The sequence below is a fragment of the Ornithorhynchus anatinus genome, chromosome 16 (assembly GCF_004115215.2).
Source record: "Ornithorhynchus anatinus isolate Pmale09 chromosome 16, mOrnAna1.pri.v4, whole genome shotgun sequence".
Lineage (NCBI taxonomy): Eukaryota > Metazoa > Chordata > Mammalia > Monotremata > Ornithorhynchidae > Ornithorhynchus > Ornithorhynchus anatinus.
In genome coordinates, this window is record NC_041743.1 from 45,705,500 (window position 1) to 45,727,211 (window position 21,712).

At 61.2% G+C, this 21,712-nt stretch overlaps 1 protein-coding gene across 1 annotated transcript in view; it reads right to left on the reverse strand.

Annotated features, from left to right (window-relative positions):
• Window positions 1–3,930: 3,930 nt before the first annotated feature.
• Window positions 3,931–21,712, reverse strand: part of RLF (RLF zinc finger) — a 34,173-nt gene continuing 16,391 nt past the window's right edge. The window contains exons 5-8 of the mRNA XM_039914277.1: window positions 19,368–19,570; window positions 12,730–12,866; window positions 9,529–9,670; window positions 3,931–9,263 (exon numbers count right to left, since the gene is read on the reverse strand). Coding sequence (XP_039770211.1) covers window positions 4,476–9,263; window positions 9,529–9,670; window positions 12,730–12,866; window positions 19,368–19,570 — 5,270 coding nt within the window. The 3' untranslated portion in view covers window positions 3,931–4,475. The remainder of the gene's footprint in view (window positions 9,264–9,528; window positions 9,671–12,729; window positions 12,867–19,367; window positions 19,571–21,712) is intronic.

Below are 21,712 nucleotides of genomic sequence, written 5' to 3' on the forward strand. Positions count from 1 at the left end.
TTTGAAGTCCACCTCTCCTACCCACTCTAATTAGTAGTCACGGTCATCTACCACCCTCCGGACCCCTCCTCCAACTTTCTTAACCCTTTTGATCCCCTTCTCACATTCCTCCTTCATTCTCCATCCCTACATTGATCCTCAGAGACATCAATATTTACGTGGATGCATCTCCTCTCATTCTAGTTCCATGACTTCCTGCTCCACCCCACCTCACACGCTCACCAATTTGGACACATATTTGATTTTATAATTTCTAGACACTGGTCAATCTCTACCTTCACCAATTCTGAAATTCCTCCACCAGATCACAACCTCCTCAACTTGCTTTCTTTCCCACACACCCACCCCCAGCAAACCTATCCCTTTCCTCCACAGAGAACTCCATTCTTTTGATCCCCTCCAATATTCTACAGTCACCCTTCCCCACTGGGTTTCCCTACCCAAACCACCATCTTCGACGCGTAAACTGATGCGCTCCGCACCACCCTCCCCACTGAACTCAATTCCCTTGCTCCCCTGTACCTTCGCCAGTCTCCTACCACTAACCTGCAACTCCGGATCACCCCCACAGCACACTTCCTCTGCTCCCGTGCCCGAGCTGCAGAGCTGGAGGAAATCCAGACATCTCTCCGACCTTGTCAACCTTCGATTTCTTATCGGCTTCAATTCCACTCTCTTCACTGCGTGATACTTCTCCTTCAATCAGTCGACGAATGGTATTTATTTGGCGTTTATTATGCGCAGAGCACCGCATTAAGCACTTGGAAGAGTACAAGATAATTAGTTGCCCCTAACGAGCTTTCAGTCTAGAGATCTAGTCCTTCCTAATTTACTCCCATTCCTGCTCCCGCCAGCTGTTCCAGATATATAATTCTCTCCTCAAACCTCCAGTTGCCTCCATAACCCACCCCCCCACCATCTCTTTCCCCTGACCCGGCCCCTACATCATCAACAAAATTGAAACCATCAAGCAAGATTTCCCTAAATCTCCGGTCCTCTCCAATCCCCCTTAACTCCTTCACCCGCTTCACCTTACACTACCCCCTGCAGAAGCTCAAGATAAAATCTCTCGCCTCCTCTCTAAATCTACCCCCTCCATCTGTGCTTCTGACTCCATCCCTTCATACCTTTTTAAAAACACTCACCCCCTTCCTTCTTCTCTTCCTGACTGCCACCTTCAACTGTTCACTTTTCAACGACTTCTTCCCCCATTGCTTTCAGAAATAACTATCCCCATCCTAAAAAAAAAAACCCTCCCTTGACATCATGGCTCCCTCCATTTCCCACCCCATGTCCCTCCCTCCAAACATCCACTGTCTCCATTTCCTCTGCTTGACTCCCTCTAATCTGGCTTCTGCCCCCTTCACTTTAATAATAATGTTGGTATTTGTTAAGCGCTTACTATGTGCCGAGCACTGTTCTAAGCGCTGGGGTAGACACAGGGGAATCAGGTTGTCCCACGTGGGGCTCACAGTCTTAATCCCCATTTTACAGATGAGGGAACTGAGGCACCGAGAAGTTAAGTGACTTGCCCAAAGTCACTTTGCAGAAACAGCCCTCACCAGTGACCTTCTCGCCAAATCTGACGGCCTCTACTTTATCCTAATCCTCCTAAGCCTTTGATACTATAGATCAACTACTGATCTATAGGCAACTATTTGATACTATAGATCGCTTCCTTCTCCTTGAAACTCTACCCACTCTTAGCTTCACTGAAACTGTTCTTGTGGTTCTATCGCTGATTTTCCTCAGTTTCTTTTGCTGGCTCTCCCTCTCATCCTCCGACAGTGAGGGTCCCTCAAGGCTCAGTTCCAGGTCACTGTTCCCCATCTACACCCACTCCCTTGGAGAACTCGTTCTCACCCACGGCTTCAACTACCATCTCTATGCAGATGATTCCCAAATCTACATCTCCAGCTCTCGTCGCCAAATGCCGTCGGTTCTGCCGTCACAATATTGCTAAAATCTGCCCTTTCATTTCCATTCAAATTGCTACCACACTGATCCAAGCGCTTATCCTATCCCATCTTGACTACGGCACCTTCCTCCTCGCTTGCCTCCTGGCCTCCCATCACCCCCCCGCCCCCCTTGTCCATACTTCACTCTGCTGCACGGATCATTTTCTTAAAAAACGTTCAGTCCGTCTCCCCTCTCAAAGAACCTCCAATGGTTACCCATCCACCTCCGCATCACACAGAAACCCTTACCCTCGGCTTTAAAGCACTCAATCAGTTCGCTCCATCCTAGCTCAACTCACTGACCTACTACAACCCAGCCCACACATTCCACTCCCGTGGGGCCAGCTTACTCACTGTGCCCCGTTCTCATCTATCTCACCACCGACCCCCTTTCCCACATCCTCCCCCTAGTCTGGAACTCCCTCCTCCTCCATATATGCCAGACCACCACTCTCCCCACTTTCAAACCATTATTAAGGTCCCACCTCCAAGAGGCCTTCCCCAATTAAGCCTTTTTTTCCCTGGCTCGCTCTCGTCTTCTCCGTGCACTTGGACCTGTGACCTTTGGTTCTCTGCCCCACCCTCAACTCCACAGTGCTTATTTACAATTCTTTATGGTCTAGATTACTTATTCGTCTATCTCCTCCTCCAGACTGTAAAGTCATTACGGCAGGGAAGGTATCTGCTAATTCTGATTTACTGTACTCTCTCAAGCCCTTAGCATAGTGCTTTGTGCATTTTAAGTGCTCAATAAATACCAATGATTGATACTGCCAAGGTTACAGGCTTATAAAACAGGGAAGATGGTGGTGTAGGCTGCAGTGATGGGAAGGACAGGATATCTGGGCAGGAAGATGAGTAGTTCTGTTTTGGACATACTGAGGTGACCTAGAACAAGTCCACTAGCCTCTCCGGACCTCAGTTTTCTCATCTGTAAAGTGGGGATCAGTCTCCCTCCCCAAGTCTCCCTCTTTGACTGTGTACCCCATGGCCACCGAGACTACGTCTGAGCGGGTCACCCTGTATCAGCCCTCAGAACAGGATCCTCAATAAATGCCATAATAATAATGATAATAATAATAGTGGTATTTCTTCAGCATTTACTTCATGCCAAGCACTGTTCTAAGCACTGGAGTAGATATAGGCTAATCAGTTGGACATGGTCCCTGTTTCACATGGGGCTCACATTCTTAAATCGCCATTTTAAAGATAAGGTAACAGGCACAGAGAAATTACGTGACTTGCCCAAGGTCACACGGCAGACGGGTGGTGGACTCGGGATCAGAACCTACACATCCCCTGACTCCCAGGCACGAACTCTTTCCACTAAGCCACACTGCTTCCTTAATGCCCTACCTGGGGGCGGGGGAGCTAATGGGCCAAGAGTGTTGCGTTCATTAGGTGCTCATTCTGTCCCGGTCCTGGTCCTACCAAAGCAGTCTATCACACCCCGGGCCACACAACTAAAAGTGACAGTCGAGGAGGGGGTCCACTCATTTCTGTCTCCCCTACCCACTTCCCGCTGGAGAAACGCCAACCACGGACAATCAGAAGGGAGCACGAACCTCCCGAGTGCCTAAACCCTTCATCTCCCGAGCCCTTCTGGGCGTCGGGAGACCTCCGGGCCCCGCAGACCCGACACGACGGGCAAGCCGGCGGGCGGGGTGAGCACCGGCAGGGCCCCGCTTGGCCTATCGGTGGCTCGGCCCCGGTCACCGCCAGGATGGCTGGAGGAAAGGGAGGTCTCCCCGGTCACGGATCCGGCCGCCTCCGGCCGCGTCCCTGTCCCCAAGCCACACTCCCCAAGGAGGGGAGACCCTCCACCAAACCCGGGCCTCCTTACCGTGGTTCCCGGCCTCGAACGCTGCGGGACTGCGGCACGTTCCAAGACGCGGCCCTTCCTGCGGCCCCCGGGGGAGGGCCCCGACCCTCCTGGCCCGAGGCTGGAAAAGTCTTGCGGAGTAAACGAGAAGTGGGTGAAAAATTGTAATTTATTGAAACTCATAACTCAAAAAATAGAAGATGCTGTAGTGTACAATATATTACATGAAGCGCTCTGAAAGCGCACATTCAAGTCAAGTAAGAACTGTCCACCCCTCCTTCCTCCACCCTCCCCCTGGGACCGCCGCACGGGGTCGGTTTCATATACAATCATGCACACGGAATTGGAAAAGGAAGCCCCAGTATGTCGATGTATTCATTAGCACCAAACAGACCACAGTTCCAATTTTCTTTTAAAAAGGAAGGAGAAAAACAAACCAACTAAAGAAACCCAAACGCAAAAACCAACCAACGGGGGCGGGGCTAATGCACAGGGCCGATACCACCGACCGAGATCACATCCGTCCCAGGAACCCAACAGCCCACGCTTCCCAGGGCCGATCTGGGTCAGAGGGGGGGCGGTGGACGGTGGCGGCTCGGGCGGGGCACGGGCCGACCGCCGGGCCCCCCCGGAGCGGAACCGGATCCAGCCTCGTCCCCTGCCCCGGGCAGGGGATGGGGGTGGGGGTGGGGCCCTCAGGAGCTCCCAACACACAGCTCATCGGCCTTCTTGGGAGGGAACAGGTCTAAGAGAGGGGCGGAGAACTTGGGCCTCTCCAGGACCACCACTGGCCGCAAGTAGTGCAGCTGTTTCAAGGCCAGCTCGCCGCAGTCCGTCAGGGCCTTGTCCAGGATGGCCTGCAGGTCCTGCAGGGAAGGGCCGCCGGGCGAGTCAGCGGTTGGCCTGTCGCCGAGGGCAGGCTCAGCCGGCGCCTGAGGTAAGCTGGCATCGCGGAGGGCTTCCCCGGCTACTCCGGGGCTCTCCGCCGCCGCGTCGGGGCTCCCCGCCGCCGCACAGGGGCTCCCCGCCGCCGCACAGGGGCTCCCCGCCGCCGCGCCGGGGCTCCCCGCCGCTGCGCCGGGGCTCCCCGCCGCCGCGCCGGGGCTCCCCGCCGCCAGGCCGGGGCTCCCTGCCGCCGCGCCGGGGCTCCCCGCCGCCAGGCCGGGGCTCCCCGCCGCCGCGCCGGGGCTCCCCGCCGCCCCGCTAGGGCTCCCCGCCCCTCCGCCGGGGCTCTCCGCCCTTGCGCCGGGGCTCTCCGCCCTTCCGCTGCCGGACGGGGACCCAGGCTCCGGGGGCTCCCACTCATCCCAATCGTCCTCCTTCTCCTCGCTCTCCTGAATGAACTTGAGGAAGGAGGATTCGAAGCCCATAGGCTTATAGGTCCTCAGGTCGATGGGGCGGGGCGGCGGGGCCTTGCGGACCAGAGGTTCTCTGGGGACGCGGTCTAAGACTCTGGCCGCGGGGTCCGGTCCGGCACTCAGCCGCCAATCTCCAGGGTCCCTCCTGCCAGGCGGGAGCGAAGGGAGGTCGGTGAAGCCCGCCCGGCTCTGGGCTCCCCCGAGGACCGACTGCTCTGCCTTCCAAAGGCTGGGCTCAGGGGCCCCCACCCTCTGGGCGGCCCCCATGGTGCTCCGGTATAGAAAAGTCTCGGCCCCCAGCAGCGGGGTGCCCGCTGCCCGCCCCTGGCTCCCCTCCTCCGGGGTGGCGAAGGAAGGCGCTTGGCCTCCCGCCGCGACGCGGGGGACCCCGGTCCTTCCCGCTGCACAGTCTCTGCTTTCATCTGTCACTGTCGCCGCCGCCGCCGCTTCCTCCTCCTCCTCTTCCCCTCCCGGTTCCTCCCCGTCGTCGTCATCCTCCTCCTCTTCATCGCCCTCCTCGTCGTCGTCGTCCTCTTCCTCGTCCTCCTCTTTGCCGCCCTCCCCCTCCTCCTCCTCACCGTCCCGGCCCCCGGCCCCCGGGTCCGGGTCCAAAGGGGACGGGGGCGTCAGCCTCGTGCCGTACTCCACGCAGAGCACCAGCCTCTGCAGCTCCTGCTCCAGGTAGGCACAGCTCATCTGGTGGGTGCGCTTGTAGTGCCGGACGATGCTGCTCTCCAGCTTGACCACTGACAGGCAGCCCCGCACCATGCACGGGTACTGCGTGTGCTCCGCCTGCTCCAGGCACATGCCCAGGGCCTCCTCCCTGGTCTTGAAGGCCATGGGCTGCTTCTCTCTGACCAACCCGCACTTGCGGCTCCTGGCCCCCGGCGGCCTCGGCCCGCCCTCGGGGTCCTCGCCCGGGAAGCCCGGTTGGGTCTCGGAACCGGGGAGGCCCCCCGGCTCTGCCTTGGGGCTGCGGAAGAGGCCATCGTAGAAGTCCCTGTGGCGGAAGAAGACGTGCTGCGAGTAGCCGCTGCGGTGGGAGAAGACGCGGCCGCAGCCGTCCAGGTCGCAGTGGATCTCCCAGTCGGGCCCGCCGGTGCCGCGCTGCTCGGTCCGGTGCTGCCGCAGCTTGCCGGGAGAGTGGCAGGCGGCCGGGCACTGGGGCTGGCCGCAGGGGAGGCGTGGGGCGCCCTCGGGCTCGGGCCCCTCCAGCTGGTCCAGGTGGTGGCAGTCGCTGCAGTGCTTGGCGAGGGCCTTGGCGCCCAAGAAGCGCTTGCTGCACTCCTTGAACTTGCAGACGAAGACCTTCTTGAACTTGACCAGCTCCCTCTTGCGCCGGGCCTTGTCCTTCTCCAGGCACACCTGCTCGCGGCTGTACCGGTGCACGGTGCGGTAGTGGCGAATCAGGCCCTTCAGGCTGGTGAAGGCCGAGGTGCAGCTCTTGTGGATGCAGCGGAACGGCTTCTGGATCTTGCTGAGGACGTAGCACAGGTTTCCCCGGGCCACCGTCCGGCGGCTGCCCCGGCCCTCCCGCGGGGCGCCCCCGGGCTCCTCGCCGGAGGACTCCGGGTCCGTTTCCGAGCCGCCCCGGTCGGCCCCGTTGGGGCAGAAGGCCACCGGCCCGGGGGCTCGGCCTTTCAACCTCCCGCCGGGGACCGAGCCGGCCTGGACCACCTTCTTCTTGCCGAACAGCTTGTGGGGGGTCCGGTCGCTGCTGATCTGGTGCTTGTTCTTGTAGTGGATGCGCAGGTGGGTCTTCCGGGTAAAGGATCTTTGGCAGATGTGGCACTGGAAGGGGGAGTAGCGGTGCTGGAACATGCTCAGCTGGAGGACCTGCTCCCTGGAGTAGTCGTGCTTCCGGACGTAATGCATCAGCAGGGCCTCCCGGGTCACGAACTCGAACTTGCAGCCCTGCAACTCGCAGAAGAAGGGCTTGGCCGCCAACTGGGCCAGGTACTGGCTGGACACGGCCTCCCCGCCCGGGCCGTCTGGCCGCCCCGCCTCGGCGGCGCTGCCAGGGGAGGCCGGCGGCGCCCCCGGCTCGGCCGGAGGCTCCGGGAGGCGCGAGGCGGCGTTCTGCAGACTGAGGTGCTTCAGGCCCAGCAGGAGCTCCAACATGGCGTCCTCGGGCCCCGGGCGGCAGCTCCCCGGCCCGACCCGCCGGGCCGAGGGGGCGGGCCGCTCCGGGCTCTCGTCCGGGGACTCGCTGCCGCTGTCGGAGCAGGCCCGCTGGGCATCCGGCGGCCCGGCTGCCCGGCAGGGGTCGAGGATCTGAGGGGGGTCTCCCGGCCTCCCGCCCGGCCGCTTCTTGGGTTTGAAGTGGTAAGGGTGGGCCTTGCGGAGATGGCGCTGCATCCCGCGGGCGTTCTTGTACGCCGAGCCGCAGCCCGCCAGGCCACAGGTGAACCTCTTCCCGTCGAAGCACACGGCTGCGCCCCCCTCCGACGGGGAGGGGTCCGGGTCCCCTTCGTTGCCGGAGGTGGACGAGCTGGGGCTCAGCCGGCCGCTGGAGCCGCTGTCGCCGGGGTCCTTGGCCGGGTCGCCGGCGGCGGCCTCCCCGGGCTCCGGCGGGGCGCCGGCCGCCCCCTCGCCCGACGGCGGGTCCTCGGGGGGGCGCGGCTCCCCCGGGCAGCCCGGCGGCGAGCGGTCCTCCCCCGGCCCCGCGGCCGGGGACGCGGGCCCGCCGTTGGAGAGCCCGGCGGGCGGGGCGGGGGCGGCGTGGGCCAAGAGGTGGTCCCGGAACTCGGCCTTGGAGTAGTAGAACTTCTTGCAGCCGGCGACGGTGCAGGTGTAGGAGGCGTCCCGGAAGTGCTGGGCCTCGTGGTGGTAGAGCTGGCCCAGGTCGCTGGAGACGACGCCGCAGCCCCGCAGCTCGCAGCGGTAGCGCAGGTCGTCATGCTTCTGCTTGTGGTGCAGGAGCTCGTTGACCGAGGAGAAGCGGGCCGAGCAGCCGATGGAGACGCAGAGGTAGGGCTGCGGCCCGCGGTGCACCTGCTCGTGCTGCCGCAGGTGGAAGGCTGTCATGAAGTGGCGGCGGCAGAAGGCGCACTTCTCCCGCCGGTTCTTCATGTCCAGGTAGTGCCGGGCGTTGGCGTCGTCGTTCTGGTGCTCGGCCTTCAGGTGCACGCTCAGGTACTTGAACTGCTTGAAGACCCGCGAGCAGTCGGTGCCCGGGCACGGGTACAGGTCGCGGTCCTGCAGCCGGCAGGCCTCCAGGTTGCGGAAGGTGACGTACTCGTGGGGGTCCCCGGCGGCCCCCTCCGCCTCCGGCTCCCCCCCGGCGACGCTGGGCGGCTGGGGGTCCGGGTCGGGGGGCGCCAGGGCCTTGGCGGGCTGCTCCCTCTTCACCAGCAGCTTCTTCTTCGGCCGGTCCCGCCGGCTGGGGGGCATCTTGACGTGCTCCATCACGTGGGGCACGAAGAACTCCTTCTTCTTGAACTTGCGCAGGCAGACGGGGCAGGTGTAGACGCCGTCCTCCATGTGCATCTTGGAGTGGTGCAGGATGCGGGCTTCGATGCACTCCCGCTTGCACAGCGCGCAGAAGAACTTGTACTGCAGCCACCGCTGATAGCGCTCTGATGAGCCGATGGGCTTCTTGTCCCGCGGCTTCTCCTTGAGCGGCTCCGCCGCGTCCGGCCTCCGGAAGCCCCTGTCCTCCTTGGCCTCCTCGTAGTCGCTGAGGAACGACTCCAGGACGTCCGTCTCGTGCAGGGACAGCTCGTAGCCGCTCAGGTCGCCGTCCGAGTCTGAGGCCGCCTGGCCCAGCAGCTGGTGGCAGTGGCGCTTCAGGGTCTTCCAGTCCCAGAACTCGGGGTCGAAGGGCCAGTGGGCCTTGAGGGCCAGCAGCAGCTCGCAGCGCAGGGAGTTGGGGACGGGGGCGTTCTCCTCGTCGAACTTCTGGTCGGGCTGCAGGTACAGCTCCTCCAGCAGGCCGAAGCCCTCCGGGCTGGGCTCCAGGAGGAACTCGGTCAGCTGGCAGGCCCGCCGCACCTCCAGGTCGTCGGGCAGGAGACAGCTGATGGTCTTGCACACCGACGCCTTCATCTCGTCGTCCTCGCCGGTCCGGATCTGGAGGGCCCGCACGCAGAGCAGCACGGACACGCCCAGCCCGGCTCCTTCTGCCTGCCAGGACGGAGACAGAGAGACGGTCCCTCACTCTGGTAAACCGACTCGGGCCCGAGGGGCTGGGAAGGCGGGGGTTGGGGGGGGGGGTTGCGGTCGGGGGTTGCCAGGACCGACGGGGCCGAGACCGTCCCCGGTCCGGTGCCTCCGACGGCCGGTGGGGAGGCCGCGATCCCACCCGGAGGGCCGAGCCAAGGGCTCGCACGTGGTTCCCACTCATCCCCGGCCCATCCCACGCGCTGACCCTCCCGGCCCAGCGACCTACCTCAGCCTGGGCGACCCTGATCAGGCAGAAGAGGTGCTGCTGGGTCTTGGCGATGACCCCAAACTGACGACACCGTTCCAAGAACGTGTCTAAAGAAGGATCGATCCTTCTCTGCAGCTTACTCCAAAACAGAGTCAGCTCCCTGCGGAAGAGAAATCGAAGACTATTGTCCCCGAGGTAAAACCACAGCCACGAAAAGATAACTAACTGGGGGAACGGCCAGCCATCGACAGGGTGGGCGGGGCGCTGTACTGAATGCTCGGACCGAGCATGACAGAAATAGGAAAAACAGTCTAGCTGGCCGGCCTACCAGCTAGCCTTCAATCCCGTCGCAGAGAGCGGGCCGCCAGATGGCCCAATCTTTCCCTACATAGGGATCCCCCCCAACCGCCAGCTGCTCTCTCCCACCCGGGGCCCCGGGGCGCCTTGGCGTCAAAACTCTCCCCTGGAAGTGCAGGACCAGGTGGGCCTGGGAGCGGGGCTTAAATGAGGGTGAAGCCAGCGGTTTGAGCTGCAATGCGGGAGAAGAGGGCAGGAAAGGGTTAGGCGGAGCAGAAGCGGGGACAGGGTGGGGACGTGGGGCCGCACTCACACACGCACACACACGCCCTTGCCCCCGCGGGACATGCCGGTTCAGGACGGACGGTCGGCCAGCCGAGCCCGCCGCTCCTTCACCCAAGCGGCTCGCCTGCTCCAGCCACTGCCCGCCGTCAGACTGCTGGAGCAGGAAGCCATGGGTGCGGGGCAGCCCCCACCACTGGTCTCGGCTTCTGGGGCCGTTGCCGCCGTGGTCCCGGCCGAGCCCCGCTCTCCGTTCCGCCCCGGGAGGCGGCCCCAGATCCGGCGGGGAGACTGCTCCACTGCCCGGGGCTTCCTTTGCTCCCGACGCTCCCGGCGTGTCCCTCCAGGCCCTTCCACTCGGGGTCGGAGAGGAGGAGTGATAAGCCCATCTGTGAGGCTGGCCAGGAAGAAGTCTGGCCAGTTTCCTGAGCTCCGAGCCCCTCCGGCAGCCCAACCAGCCAGGTGGGGCAAGAACAGAAGGGAGGAGGTCAGTGGGCGGGGAGAATCTAACCATCTTTCCAAAACAAATGGCCACACTTGCTGTCGCCACTGGTTCCGGGGACTAGGGCCCAGGCGCAGGGCAGGGCGACACAACTTGCACCAAGAGCCGCTCCGGAAGGCAGGAGAGGGTCCCAGTCCGTAATCTGCCCCTGAGTGCTTCCCCCCGACCGGCGGCTTCAGACCCTGGCACCCAAGGGAGGGATAGCCCGCGGCCCGAGCCCTTCTGGAAGGATCGGGTGCCCCCAGCAGTCACCCCGTGGGCCAGCAGCCCCAGCCTGGGGTAACAAGACACCTCCCTGCCGGGGTCAGAGCCGAGGGGGTCCCCGGTCACTCCCGTGCCAGAAACGTAAGGTTCAAAGACACTGTGGCACAAGCACGTCCAGTTTCGGAAGGGATCGAAGGAAGACAAACATTCAAGGCTGTTTTCGGAGACACTTCCCACCGACGCCAGGAGCCCGTACAAACAGACGCGCAGAAACAGCCCGAACATCCCATCCTTCCTCCGCAGGGGAGCCAGGAGGCCGGTGGCCCTGGCCGACGCCTCCAGCCCGGACAGTGGCCGTTCCTTCTTTCGGCGGCAGGGATGTCACCTCTGAGTGCCTTTCGAGAGCACCGAAGAGCCAAGGGTGCAGCGTGGCCTAGGGGAAACCTCACCCGCGGGAGTCCAGAGATATGGGTTGTAATCCCACTCCGCCACTTGCCTGCTGAGTGACCCTGGGCGAGTCATTTGTCTTCTCTGGGCCACAGTGTCCTCATCTGTTCTCCCTTAGACTGAGCCCCACATGGGACAGAGATTGGGCTCGCTCTGACAATACTCTACCTCCACGACTAGCACAGTGCTTGGCACACGGGAAGTGTTTAAAACATACTACAGATGATAACGATGATGATCGACTGATGAAGAGCAACGATAAAGCTCCTAAGCGACTGGTCAAACCCAGCCCGCAGGTCGCGCCGCAGAGATCCTCGGGAAGCCGGACCGTGGAGGCCGGGGACACACCGTCGCCGGGCCCTGCGGACGCCCGGCCGGTTCCACCGGGCATAGGGACGGGATGGGAGGGAGGTCCGGGACGAGAGCCGAGCCACTCTGGAAAGGGCGCCCTTAGCCCGACACGCCGCTCGCTCACCGGCCACCTGGCTACTCCCACTGCGAACAGGAGCGCCGGCCACCTGACCGCCCCACCCTCACCCCGCCCAGCCCTCGGTGTGGCTCTGGCTCTGCGCGGGCCCCACTCTGGGCAGCACCGTCAACAGGGGGCACGGCAACTGCCATCCAAACCCCCAGTCGCGACGTGGGGACTCCAGGAGCCCCTCCTGCGGCAGAGAATCTGCGAGGAGTCGGGGAACCCCGCCGAAGCCACGGGCTCCTGGAGCTCAGCTGCCACCCCATCCTTGATTCGTTCTGTTTTGACATGCGCAGCCCCGCCTGCCACTTCCCACGTCACTACAACCAGGGACCTGAATCAATCCACGCTGCTCCTCGCCATATAGAAGGCAGACTACCGATAATTCAGCACTCTACTGCGTTGCTCCAAAAACCCAGCGAGGTCTGTGGCTAATCTTGGTTCACAAGAGGAGCAGGTCACCTCAGTGTTTAAAGACCCCTGCATGCACTCGCGCGCACACACACAAACACCCGCAGGGGACCTCAAATTCCCTCTCCAAGTGCTTCCAGGGCAGGGGGAGGAGACAAGGGAAGGGAGAGTGAGAGAAAGCTGATGCTACAGAAGAGCTACCTGAGCATATACCGAGGCAGAGTATGTGCTCCCTGAAGTGCTTGGCACATAGTAAGCGCTTAACAAATACCAACATTTTAAAAAATTATTATTAGAAGGGGGTGGTCTTTCACACCTACTAAATGCTCCCCACCCATTTTGAGGCGTTTTCTCTTTCTCTCTCTCTCTCTTTTTCTCTCTGTGTCTCTCCCCACCCCCCACCCCCTTTTCGGCTCCGGAACGCAGTTTCCCAGGACCAGTCCTCAGGACCCCGGGCGCTTGGCTAAGTCCCAGGCCAACAGGGGTCTGGAGCAAGACAGTGATCCCCGAGCTCATCACTGAAACAAAACGACATTTCAGAGCAGTCAATTGAAGAAGCAGTTCGAAGCGCTGTCAAAGAGAGTGAAAAAAACTAGATACTTACCAAGAGCAATACACACTTGCAGTTTGCAGCTGCTGCGTAAGGTAAGTCGTACAAAGAATAAATGCTGTGTTATCCTGACCCTCAGACTCCAGATTACATGTGATGTCTAGTACTTCCTTGCAGTCCAACTTTGCAATCTATCAAAAACGACACGTCCGAGTCACTGAGGGAGCAGAGACTTCCCTGAAGCGTCTTTGTGGTAGCGTTGTGGCGGGACTGACCCCTGGTAGGGACCAGTACAGATAGGACGTCCGGGGAGGGGGAGGGATCCAGATTCCTCCGGCGCCTGGTCCCTCTCGGCCCGGATCCCCTCCCTTCTCGCACCCCATCGGGTAAGCTGGTTGACTCGCTGGGGCCAGGAGGCCACTCTGGGGCCCGGGAGCACGAGCGGCCATCAGGGATCTATAAAGCTCGCGGTTCAAGGGGCCAGGACCACTCCCACGGGAAGCCCGTCAGGGTGGGAGCCTGCAAATGCTGGCCGCGCCACCTCCCTCCCCCGCCCACCGCCCCCACCACCCAATCACATTCAGACCCCATGTTCCCAGCTGGGAATCCAGCCGTCGGTGGCGGGGCCCCGGAAGCAGCTTGGATATAGAAGCAGAGTTTGATGTGAAAAAACCAAGACATAATTCAGGCTAAACGGAGAGTTCAGTTTTCTCAGAGAGACCCAGGAGCAGGCCGCTGCAGCTGTGCCTGCGGGGGAGCCGGGGAGGCCTCCTGAGAGGTGAAGCGGTTGTAGAGAACTAGGCACCTGCGGAGCCCCCTCCCCTTCCAGAAGCGCAAGCCTTCCTCGCAGGCCACCCTGAGGGGAGGACGGGGAGGGGAGCGGCCAGACGGGGGACCCGCCGCCCCTGGACTTTGGCCAGGAGGGCAAATTGTTGTCATGGTGGCTCAGCCAGAGCCACCACGCTCGCCCACCTCCCGGGGAGGCCGCTGGCCTAAGTGGGTTAGCGTCTGCGTCCCATCTGGCAGGCGGGCAGTCAACGGGGCCGGAGCCGTGACCCACCTGAGGACGACGGCAGGGGCACGGGGGCCGTCTCTCCCGACCCCACGGCTCAGGACAGGAGCAACGTGGGGCAATTATCCCTCAGTTCCATCGACCGCATCCTGGCCCCGATGCACCCTGAGCTCCCTGCTGTCCCGACAGCTCCCACGGCAGGTTTGGTGTTTCTGTCTGGGTCTCCCCTGTTAGAACAGAAGCTCCTTATGGGCAGGGCACAGATCTTGGGCTTCTGTTGTGCTTTCCCAAGCACTTAGCATAGAGCACTGCACCAAGCAGGCTTTCAGTGAACGCCACTCCCACGGCAACTATTACCTCCTTCTAACCACCCTTAGCCCTCGTCTACCTGTTGGGGCACCATCCCCCGGCTTTCTCCCCAGCAACTTCTTGGAAAAGTTGGTACGCTGCTCTACCAACGGGCTAAGCAGACCAATAGTCCTGCCCGCTTACCATTTCTCTGTTTCTGGTCCATACAATCACACCCTCAAAACTACAGCTTTGGGGACCAAGAGGTCCAAAATGGATCCCTGGAGGCAAACATGGCTGGGGGGGGGGGGGGGGGCGGAGGGTCCAAGCTGTTCACTGTGGGGAGAGCCAGGGCCATTAGATGGTCCATGAGGAGTTACTGCAAGGAGATTCAGGGATGGAGAGCGGAGAGTCAGGGGCGTTGGGTGGTCCTTCCTGGAGCAATGGGGAGAGAATCGCAGGACAGTGGAGAATCCGGGATGTTAGATGCTCCATACTAGGTGACTGGAGTCCAGGATGAAGAGGGGCAAGTCAGGGATTGTGGGGCTACCCCATTCCTAATAATGAGCACCTAATAAATGGTTTGGTTCCAGGAGGACTGCTTGCCCATAATTCCTCCCAATGTCCTGGTGAATTATCTGACCAGCAGTGATCCTTTATAGACACTCACTAGAGGCTCAAGAAATACCATCCACCGAATGGCGGGCCAACCGGGGACCGCAGTGGCAGGAACCTATGCAGCTGCTGAGTCCTCTCTCCCACCCCCAGCTCGGCCGCAGGACAGGGAGGGAACTTCCTACCGCTCGGCAAGCCGAGGGGTCTGCTTGTAGCAGGGCAGAGCGTCCTTAGGGGCTGGGATATGGGGGGCCAGAGGCTCTGTACCACATTTGACACGTCGGGCCTCACAGCTGTGGACGGACAGCCAGGCAGACTCTGGGCAGGGCTGCTCAAACTGAGCCACTGCAGCCTCTCCACCTCTTCGGGCTCCTCCAGGGAAGAAGTGGCATCTGGCGTCAGGCCACAAAACTGGCAGATCGGGGAGGGGAATGGCCGAAACCATCAGGCGGCAGACGTGCCAGGAGTTGGAAGCGACTCCAAGGTACTTTCGGGGAAGGAGACGGAGCCACGCGGCGGGGGATGACCACCAGCTGCCCGGCAAAGGCAGGAGAAGGGGATACATGGCACCGGCAGGCAGCATCCCAGCCTGGGTCAGGAAGAACAGCAAGCCTCCTCTGAGAGGAGACTCAGCCAGGCATAATTAACGCACACCGGCCGAGTCAGCTGGAATGCCAGAAAGCCAGTTCCGAAAGGGGGCGAGGGGGCAGGGCGCAGAGGGGGCCGACCTGTCGCCCAGCAACTGCTCACAGAGGGAGAGATGATCGCTCGGGCAACCGTGAGCCTGGAGCGAGGCTCGAGGGGGCTGGGTTGGCAGCGGGAGGATGGGAGGGCCAGAGAACTGCTCACAACTTTAGGTGGACAGAGGGCATGGACTGAGGACGGGAGGGGGAGGAGGGCAGGGTAGAAGAGTAGGGCCGTCTCCTCGGCTGGTTGGGGCCACGGCCGGGGCGACGGCTGTGGAGCTGCCCGGAACTCAGCTAGGAGGAGGGAAAGAAGAAGGGCCGGGAACACAAGGGGTTTGACTGGGTGGGGAAACTTTTGCAGGGCTCAACCAGTGTGGCCACTGACAGCCAAATGAGGAGCAACCAACCTGCGCCAAGAGCACAGGGGGCCCAGGTGGGTGGCCAGACCCGACCCGGGCACCAGCCCCGGCACACAGCTCGGAGAGCAAAGCCTGTGTGAAAGATGGGGCCAGGAAAGGGATAAACAAGGTAATCCGAGAGCTCCCGAGCCAGCCCCAGCGGGAGCCCAGATCAAAGCCCGGCTGAGTCTGATGAGGAAACCGAGACCCAGGGCACCTCCAGGCGCCAATCAGAGACGGGGCAAGAGGGAGGTCGATGGCAGCCACAGAACGCTCATTTCTGAAGAAACCAACCCAGATCACTTGAGTACCCCAGAGAGCACCAGCGACCCCAGGTGAGATGGTGCTTCCTGTTGGAGCACTGTGTGGTCTTTCAGAGGCCCCACCTGCTCTGCCAACGGGAGACAACCTACGTGGGAGCCCACCCGCCATTCTCCTGTGCCCCCCTTTACAGCTGGATGGCCGGATGGCCGGAGACGGCCAGGCACATCTCCCCGGGGCCGGTCCGGCCCCCTGATTCGCGGACTCAGCCTCCTAAGCGTTTGGGCGAGGAGGGGGCCGACACGTCACTGACGGGCCCAAGTCCGCACATGGTTGCGGAACTGTGGCCACTTCCCTGGCCCTGGGTGGGTCGTCCCTGACCGGTGGGCCAGCAAGGCACTTCGGGAGCCTCGGGGAGACTCTCTGGCTCCTCCTTCCTCCATTTTCTCCCCACGGAGCCCCAAGTGGCCTGCTCCCAGCATCCCTGACTCCCAACAATTTCCTCAACCCACTGTCATAATGAAGCCAGTGGATGTGAGCGTCTAAAAGGGTGTCCATCCGGCCTCTAGCCCCACTTCTCTCCTGCCCCAGATGATGGGTCCCTCCACCTTCACCCAGGACAGCCCTGCGCCTCCTCTCCTTCCATCTCACCCCAGCTCTAGACTGTAAGCTCCTTGTGGGCTGGGGATTTGTCTCCAATACCTTGGACTGCACCTTTCCAAGTGCTTAGTACAGTGCCCTGTGCACAGTAAGGGCTCAATAACTACCATCGACAGATTGGCTCATCTCCATTGCCTTCACGGCCACTCAGACATCCCATTACTGGGAAAAAAAAAATTCTGGATCCCTGGCCTCCCTTCACCTTGCGCCCGCCCTTGAGCACACAACACCAGAAGACTGTGGGGAAGCCCCCCCCCCGGCCTCCATCTCCTGACTTCCACCTCTCTCTTCTTGACCCTCATTCTCTGGACTTTGCCACCTGGCTCCTCCCGAGATGGCCCACTCCGCCGGTCCCTCCGTCACCCAAGCAGTCCCTCTAAACCCTTCTGAGACTCGGCTTCAGACTCCTGCCCACCCTTGGGCACACTGCTCCTCCCTGCCTGTCTCCTGGGGGAACCCTCGGGGTACAGGGTCAGGTCTTTGGCTCTGGACTTTTCTCACGTCCCCGGTGCTGCCCAAACCATTTCCTGTTTGCGGCCAGCCCAGCCTAAACCTGCAGCCCTGCCCCTCCCACCCGATGGCCCGTTTCATCTTCTCCTGCCTCCGATAAGGATGGCCCTGCTCGCGGGCCCCACTGCCAACTCAAATCTAGTTCGGATGATGACCGGACCCCCACGTCTTCCCGCTGCGACTGGTGCTGTTGCCTGGACCCCCCCCTCCGGTGTTTCCATCTCCCATCCATCCCCCGACACCCACTCCGTCTCCAAGCCTGGAACAATTCCCCTCCAACGCTATCTCATAGATACCCGCTCTCCGGCGACAGCCCTGACGGCTAACGTGCGGGTCTCCCTGCCTCTATCCTGCCTCACTGGTGGCAATGCGAACTACCATTCTGAAACAACGAATGGACCCCGGCTTCCTCCCCTACCCCCCATAACGCTTTGTGGAGAAAACCAAAAGTCTCCACCAAGTCCCCTCCTGCTCCTGGCTGGTCCCTCTATCAGGCCACCTCTTCCTCTTGCTGGCCCAACTGCCTGTTCTCTGCTCTCCGCCCTCACCGACTCTCCTGGGCGGGGGGAGGGCAGGGGGCACGCCAAACCCAGCCACTGGAAAAGCTTATCTCCTGCCTGAAGGCTTTTCTGGCTAACCCGCCTCCCAGGCCAGCTCATGCGCCAGCCAATGTCTTCAGGAGACCGACTTCTCTGAAAGTGAGGGCCGAGTCTTTCCCCAGTTCTGGAGTCACGGGGCTCAGCTGCTGCCCTCGGACAGTCCGGGTGCCGAAGGAATGGGGATCTTGCCCGGCGGGCCCGGGAGAGGCAGTCAACTACCTGACCCCGGTCAACTGTCCTCCCAGATCCATGTCCCATCCCGTCCCCGCCACATCCCCCTCCACTTTGACTCCTCCCATCCCACCGGCGCCCTCATCCCTGACGTCCGTGTCCAGACTGGCTGCCTGCCTTGCCCACGATGGCACCCATCTTGGCCATCACACATCACTAGCTCCATTGGGCCCCTCTCCCAGACCGGCAAGGTGGGAAGGCAGCTCACCCAGGAGGCAGGGCCACGGCGGCAGCTCAAACGAACAGATCCCGGTCCCGGCGGCATAGCCGGAGCAGCGGCGGCCCACTCCGTCATCTGAGTGCCAACCCCGGCCTTATACCATGGTGGCAGGTAAAGGTCAGTGTTGGACGGCAATATCCCCCCGTCCCCACCTCCCAGGAAGGAGCCCCTGACCAGGGTCACCGAATGAACCAAGACCCCTGTCTGCTGGGCTGACCCCGGCTCAGAGGATGTACGCTCAGCTCTGGGCTTGAGCCCCGACCAGGCCTCTCCGGTCAGTCAGGCATCGGGCGGCCGGCGTGGGTCTGTTGGGGCTTTGCAGGGTGGCCCCGCCCACTCCCGCCTCTGCCCTCCGGCCAGACCGACCGGCCCTCTCCGAGGAGCGTGCGGGCTAGCCGGCTGGCCTTCCCAACTCTGCCCCTGGCCTGCATCGATCGCCCACCGCTCTCCCGGCCCAGTGGAACAGAACCTCCGGGACCACGCCATCCATGCCAAGGGGCAGTTGGTGCAGGGTCCGGGCCTGAGGGCCCAGGGTAAGCGTGGGGTGGGGTGAGGGGGAGAGGGTGAAGGGGGAGGTGATGGAATCGCAGAAGCGTGTGTTGCAACAGCAGTAGAGCGGGGGCGCCCCCCTCAGACTTGGAAGTTCTAGGGCGCTCCTGACAGGCAGAGTGGGCTGTGTCTTAGAAGAGATCGGGATGGGGAGGGTTGAACCTCCTGTGGGTGGTGAGCTGTGAGACGTGGACCCACCCCGCCTGCCTGCCCACGGTGGCCCTCATCCCTGACATCCAGACGCGGGGATATGGGACGGGGGCCCGTCTGTGCCCCCGGGAATCCGAGGTGGCGTTTAAGCTGATGGTCCCTTTCCGGGAAATAAATCCCCAACCCGGAAATCGAACGTTGAGCTGAGCAACTGGGAAAACAGAGGCCAAGAGTCACCCTGGCCGGCTCACCCCACCACGCTCGCCTCGCACTGGGTTCCAAACTCCCGCCACATCGTGCCCCGAGGGCAGCACGGGGCTACTCGGGGGGGCCCTGGTCTGACGTGGGTTTCCCACCTCTTTGGAAATAGCCTGAAGAATGTCTCACGGTTATCTTTTCACTCAGATTGAAAAACCCAAACTCTGCTGCAATACCCAGCGGGGTCCCCCCGGCCCGCGCCCCCATCTCTCCCGTCCAGCCCACCCCGCCCGGCTGCGTCCCCGCCACACCGACCTCCTTGATGGCCTCTTCGCTGGGGAGCAGGGAGCACAGACAGGTGATGTAGGCCAGGCGGAAAGAGGCCGTGCCAGCGAAGTCCTGGGCCTCGGCGCACAGCCTGGACAGGGCGGTTGCCTGGGGGATGCAGTTGGACTTGAGCAAGTGCTTGATTCGCATCTGCAGGAAGAACGGGCCTTCTAGCGCCATCCACCTACTGGCTGCGGGAAGAGGAGAGCACAAGAGAGAGAAGTTCCCAGCTCCTTTATACATTCCCAACCCTCTGCTCTGGACCAGCGCCGGAGAACGCGTCTGCCCTCTGCTGCCCTCCGAAGCCTCACGAGGGAGCCGGGGGCAACGGGACCGAGCTCCGCCCCGCTCCTCTGGCATCGCCAGCGGGCTAGATCGACACCGGCCACACGGCCCGCCACCCTCTCGGGACCTGGCGCTGGACTGGCGGCCGAGGCTGCGCAGCTCCCAAGCTTGCCCCACGGCAACCACCAACTCTCAGTCAACCAATGAGTAGACTGAGTGCCTTCTGCATGCATGGCACCGGACCGAGAGTGCTGAGGAAAGTGCAACATAGCGGGTAGAGACGATCAAACAACCAACGGGACTTATTTAGGGCTTACCGCGCATGTGCAGAACTCTATACTATGTGCTGGGGGGGGGGGGGGGGGTACAACAGAATTGGTATACACGTTCCCTGCCCACAAGAAGCTTACAGTCTAGATGGGAAACAAGACGCTACTATAATCTATACTACATAATACAGAGACACGTATATAAGGGCTGTGGGGCTGAGGGTGGGGTGAATACCAAATGCTCAGAGATCACAGATCGAAGCGCAGAGACAATGCAGAACGGAGAGGGGGCCGGGGAAAAGAGGGCTTAATCAAGGAAGGCCTCTTGGAGGAGGGACCTTAATAAGACTTTGAAGGTGGGGCGAAGGGTGGTCTGGCGTATATGGAGCGGAAGAGAGTACATGGAGGAAGGCTGATCCCGACATTCAGGGAGCTTACTGTCTAGCGGGGAAAAAAGGCCCTAAAATACATTACAGACAGGAGGGAGGAGGAAAAGGGGAGTGGGCCACACGTTAGCATCTGAAGAAAATGGTATGAAAGGTGGTTTCATTTTCCTAGGGTTCCCACCAAGCTTTCAAACATGCTCAAGGCTCTTCTATTCCCCAGTAATCCTCCCTTGACCCCACGGCTCCCTCCAGTTCTCGCCCCATCTCCCACCTACCCTTCCTCTACCCCCACTGCCTCCATTTCCTCTCCTCGACCTCTTCCAATCTGGCTTCTGCCCCTCCACTCCATGGAAATGGGCTTCTCTAAGGTTACCAGTGACCTCCTTTTCCCCAAATCCAACAGCCATTATTTTCTCCTAATTCTCACCTGCTCAGCTGCCTTCGACTCCGCGGACCACCCTCTTCTCTTGGAGAAGACCTTGGCTTCCCCAACACTCTCCTCTTCTATCTCTCTTTTTCTGACCACTGCTCAGTCTCACCGACTCCTCCTTTGCCTCCCACCCTCTAAATGGAGGGGTTCCCCAAGGCTCAGCCCTAGGTCCCTTTCTATTCTCTCTTGGAGAACTCATTCGCTCCCAAGGCTTCAACTCCCAGGAAAGACAGGAGGCAGAGAGGTCTGCGAGAAGGCTGGCGGAGTAGACAAGCTATGACAAGAGTCTGGATCTGTGGAGTAGCCGTTTGAGTGGAGAGGGAGGGGTGAGTTATCGCCATGCTGGATTTAGGGACAGACAGAATAAGGAGGTTGAAGTGGAGGCAGGGAGTTGAAGATAAGACCAAGGTTACGGGCTTGAGAGATGGGGAGTCAGCGGTGGTACTGTCAACAGTGTCGGTTAAGTCGAGGAGAGGACGATTTGGAAGGAACTTTGTGTTCGGTTTGGGACATATTAAGCCTGTGTTGTCGGTGGGACTTCACTGGCAGGAGGAGACACGAGATGGCAGAAATGGGCGGAGAATCCGGCTAGCGAGGTCGAATCGGGGGTCATCTCCATAGAATTGGCAGTTGAAGCCATGGGAGCGGATGAGCTGCTTACCGTCAGCCTTAAAGCAATCACCTCACCCCCTCCTTCCCCACCACGCTACAAGCCAGTCCAGACGCTTCGCTCCTCTAACATCAACCTACTCACCGTACCTCGATTTCATCTATCTGGCCGCTGACCGCTCACGTCCCGCCTCTGGACTGTAACTTCCTCCCTCTTCATAGCCGACGATTACTTTCCTCTCCTTCAAGGCTTTATTGAAGGCACAGCTCCTCCAAGAGGCCCTCCCTGACCAAACCCTCCTTTCCTCTTCTCCTACTCCCTTCTGCATCACCCTGATTTGCTCCCTTTATTCA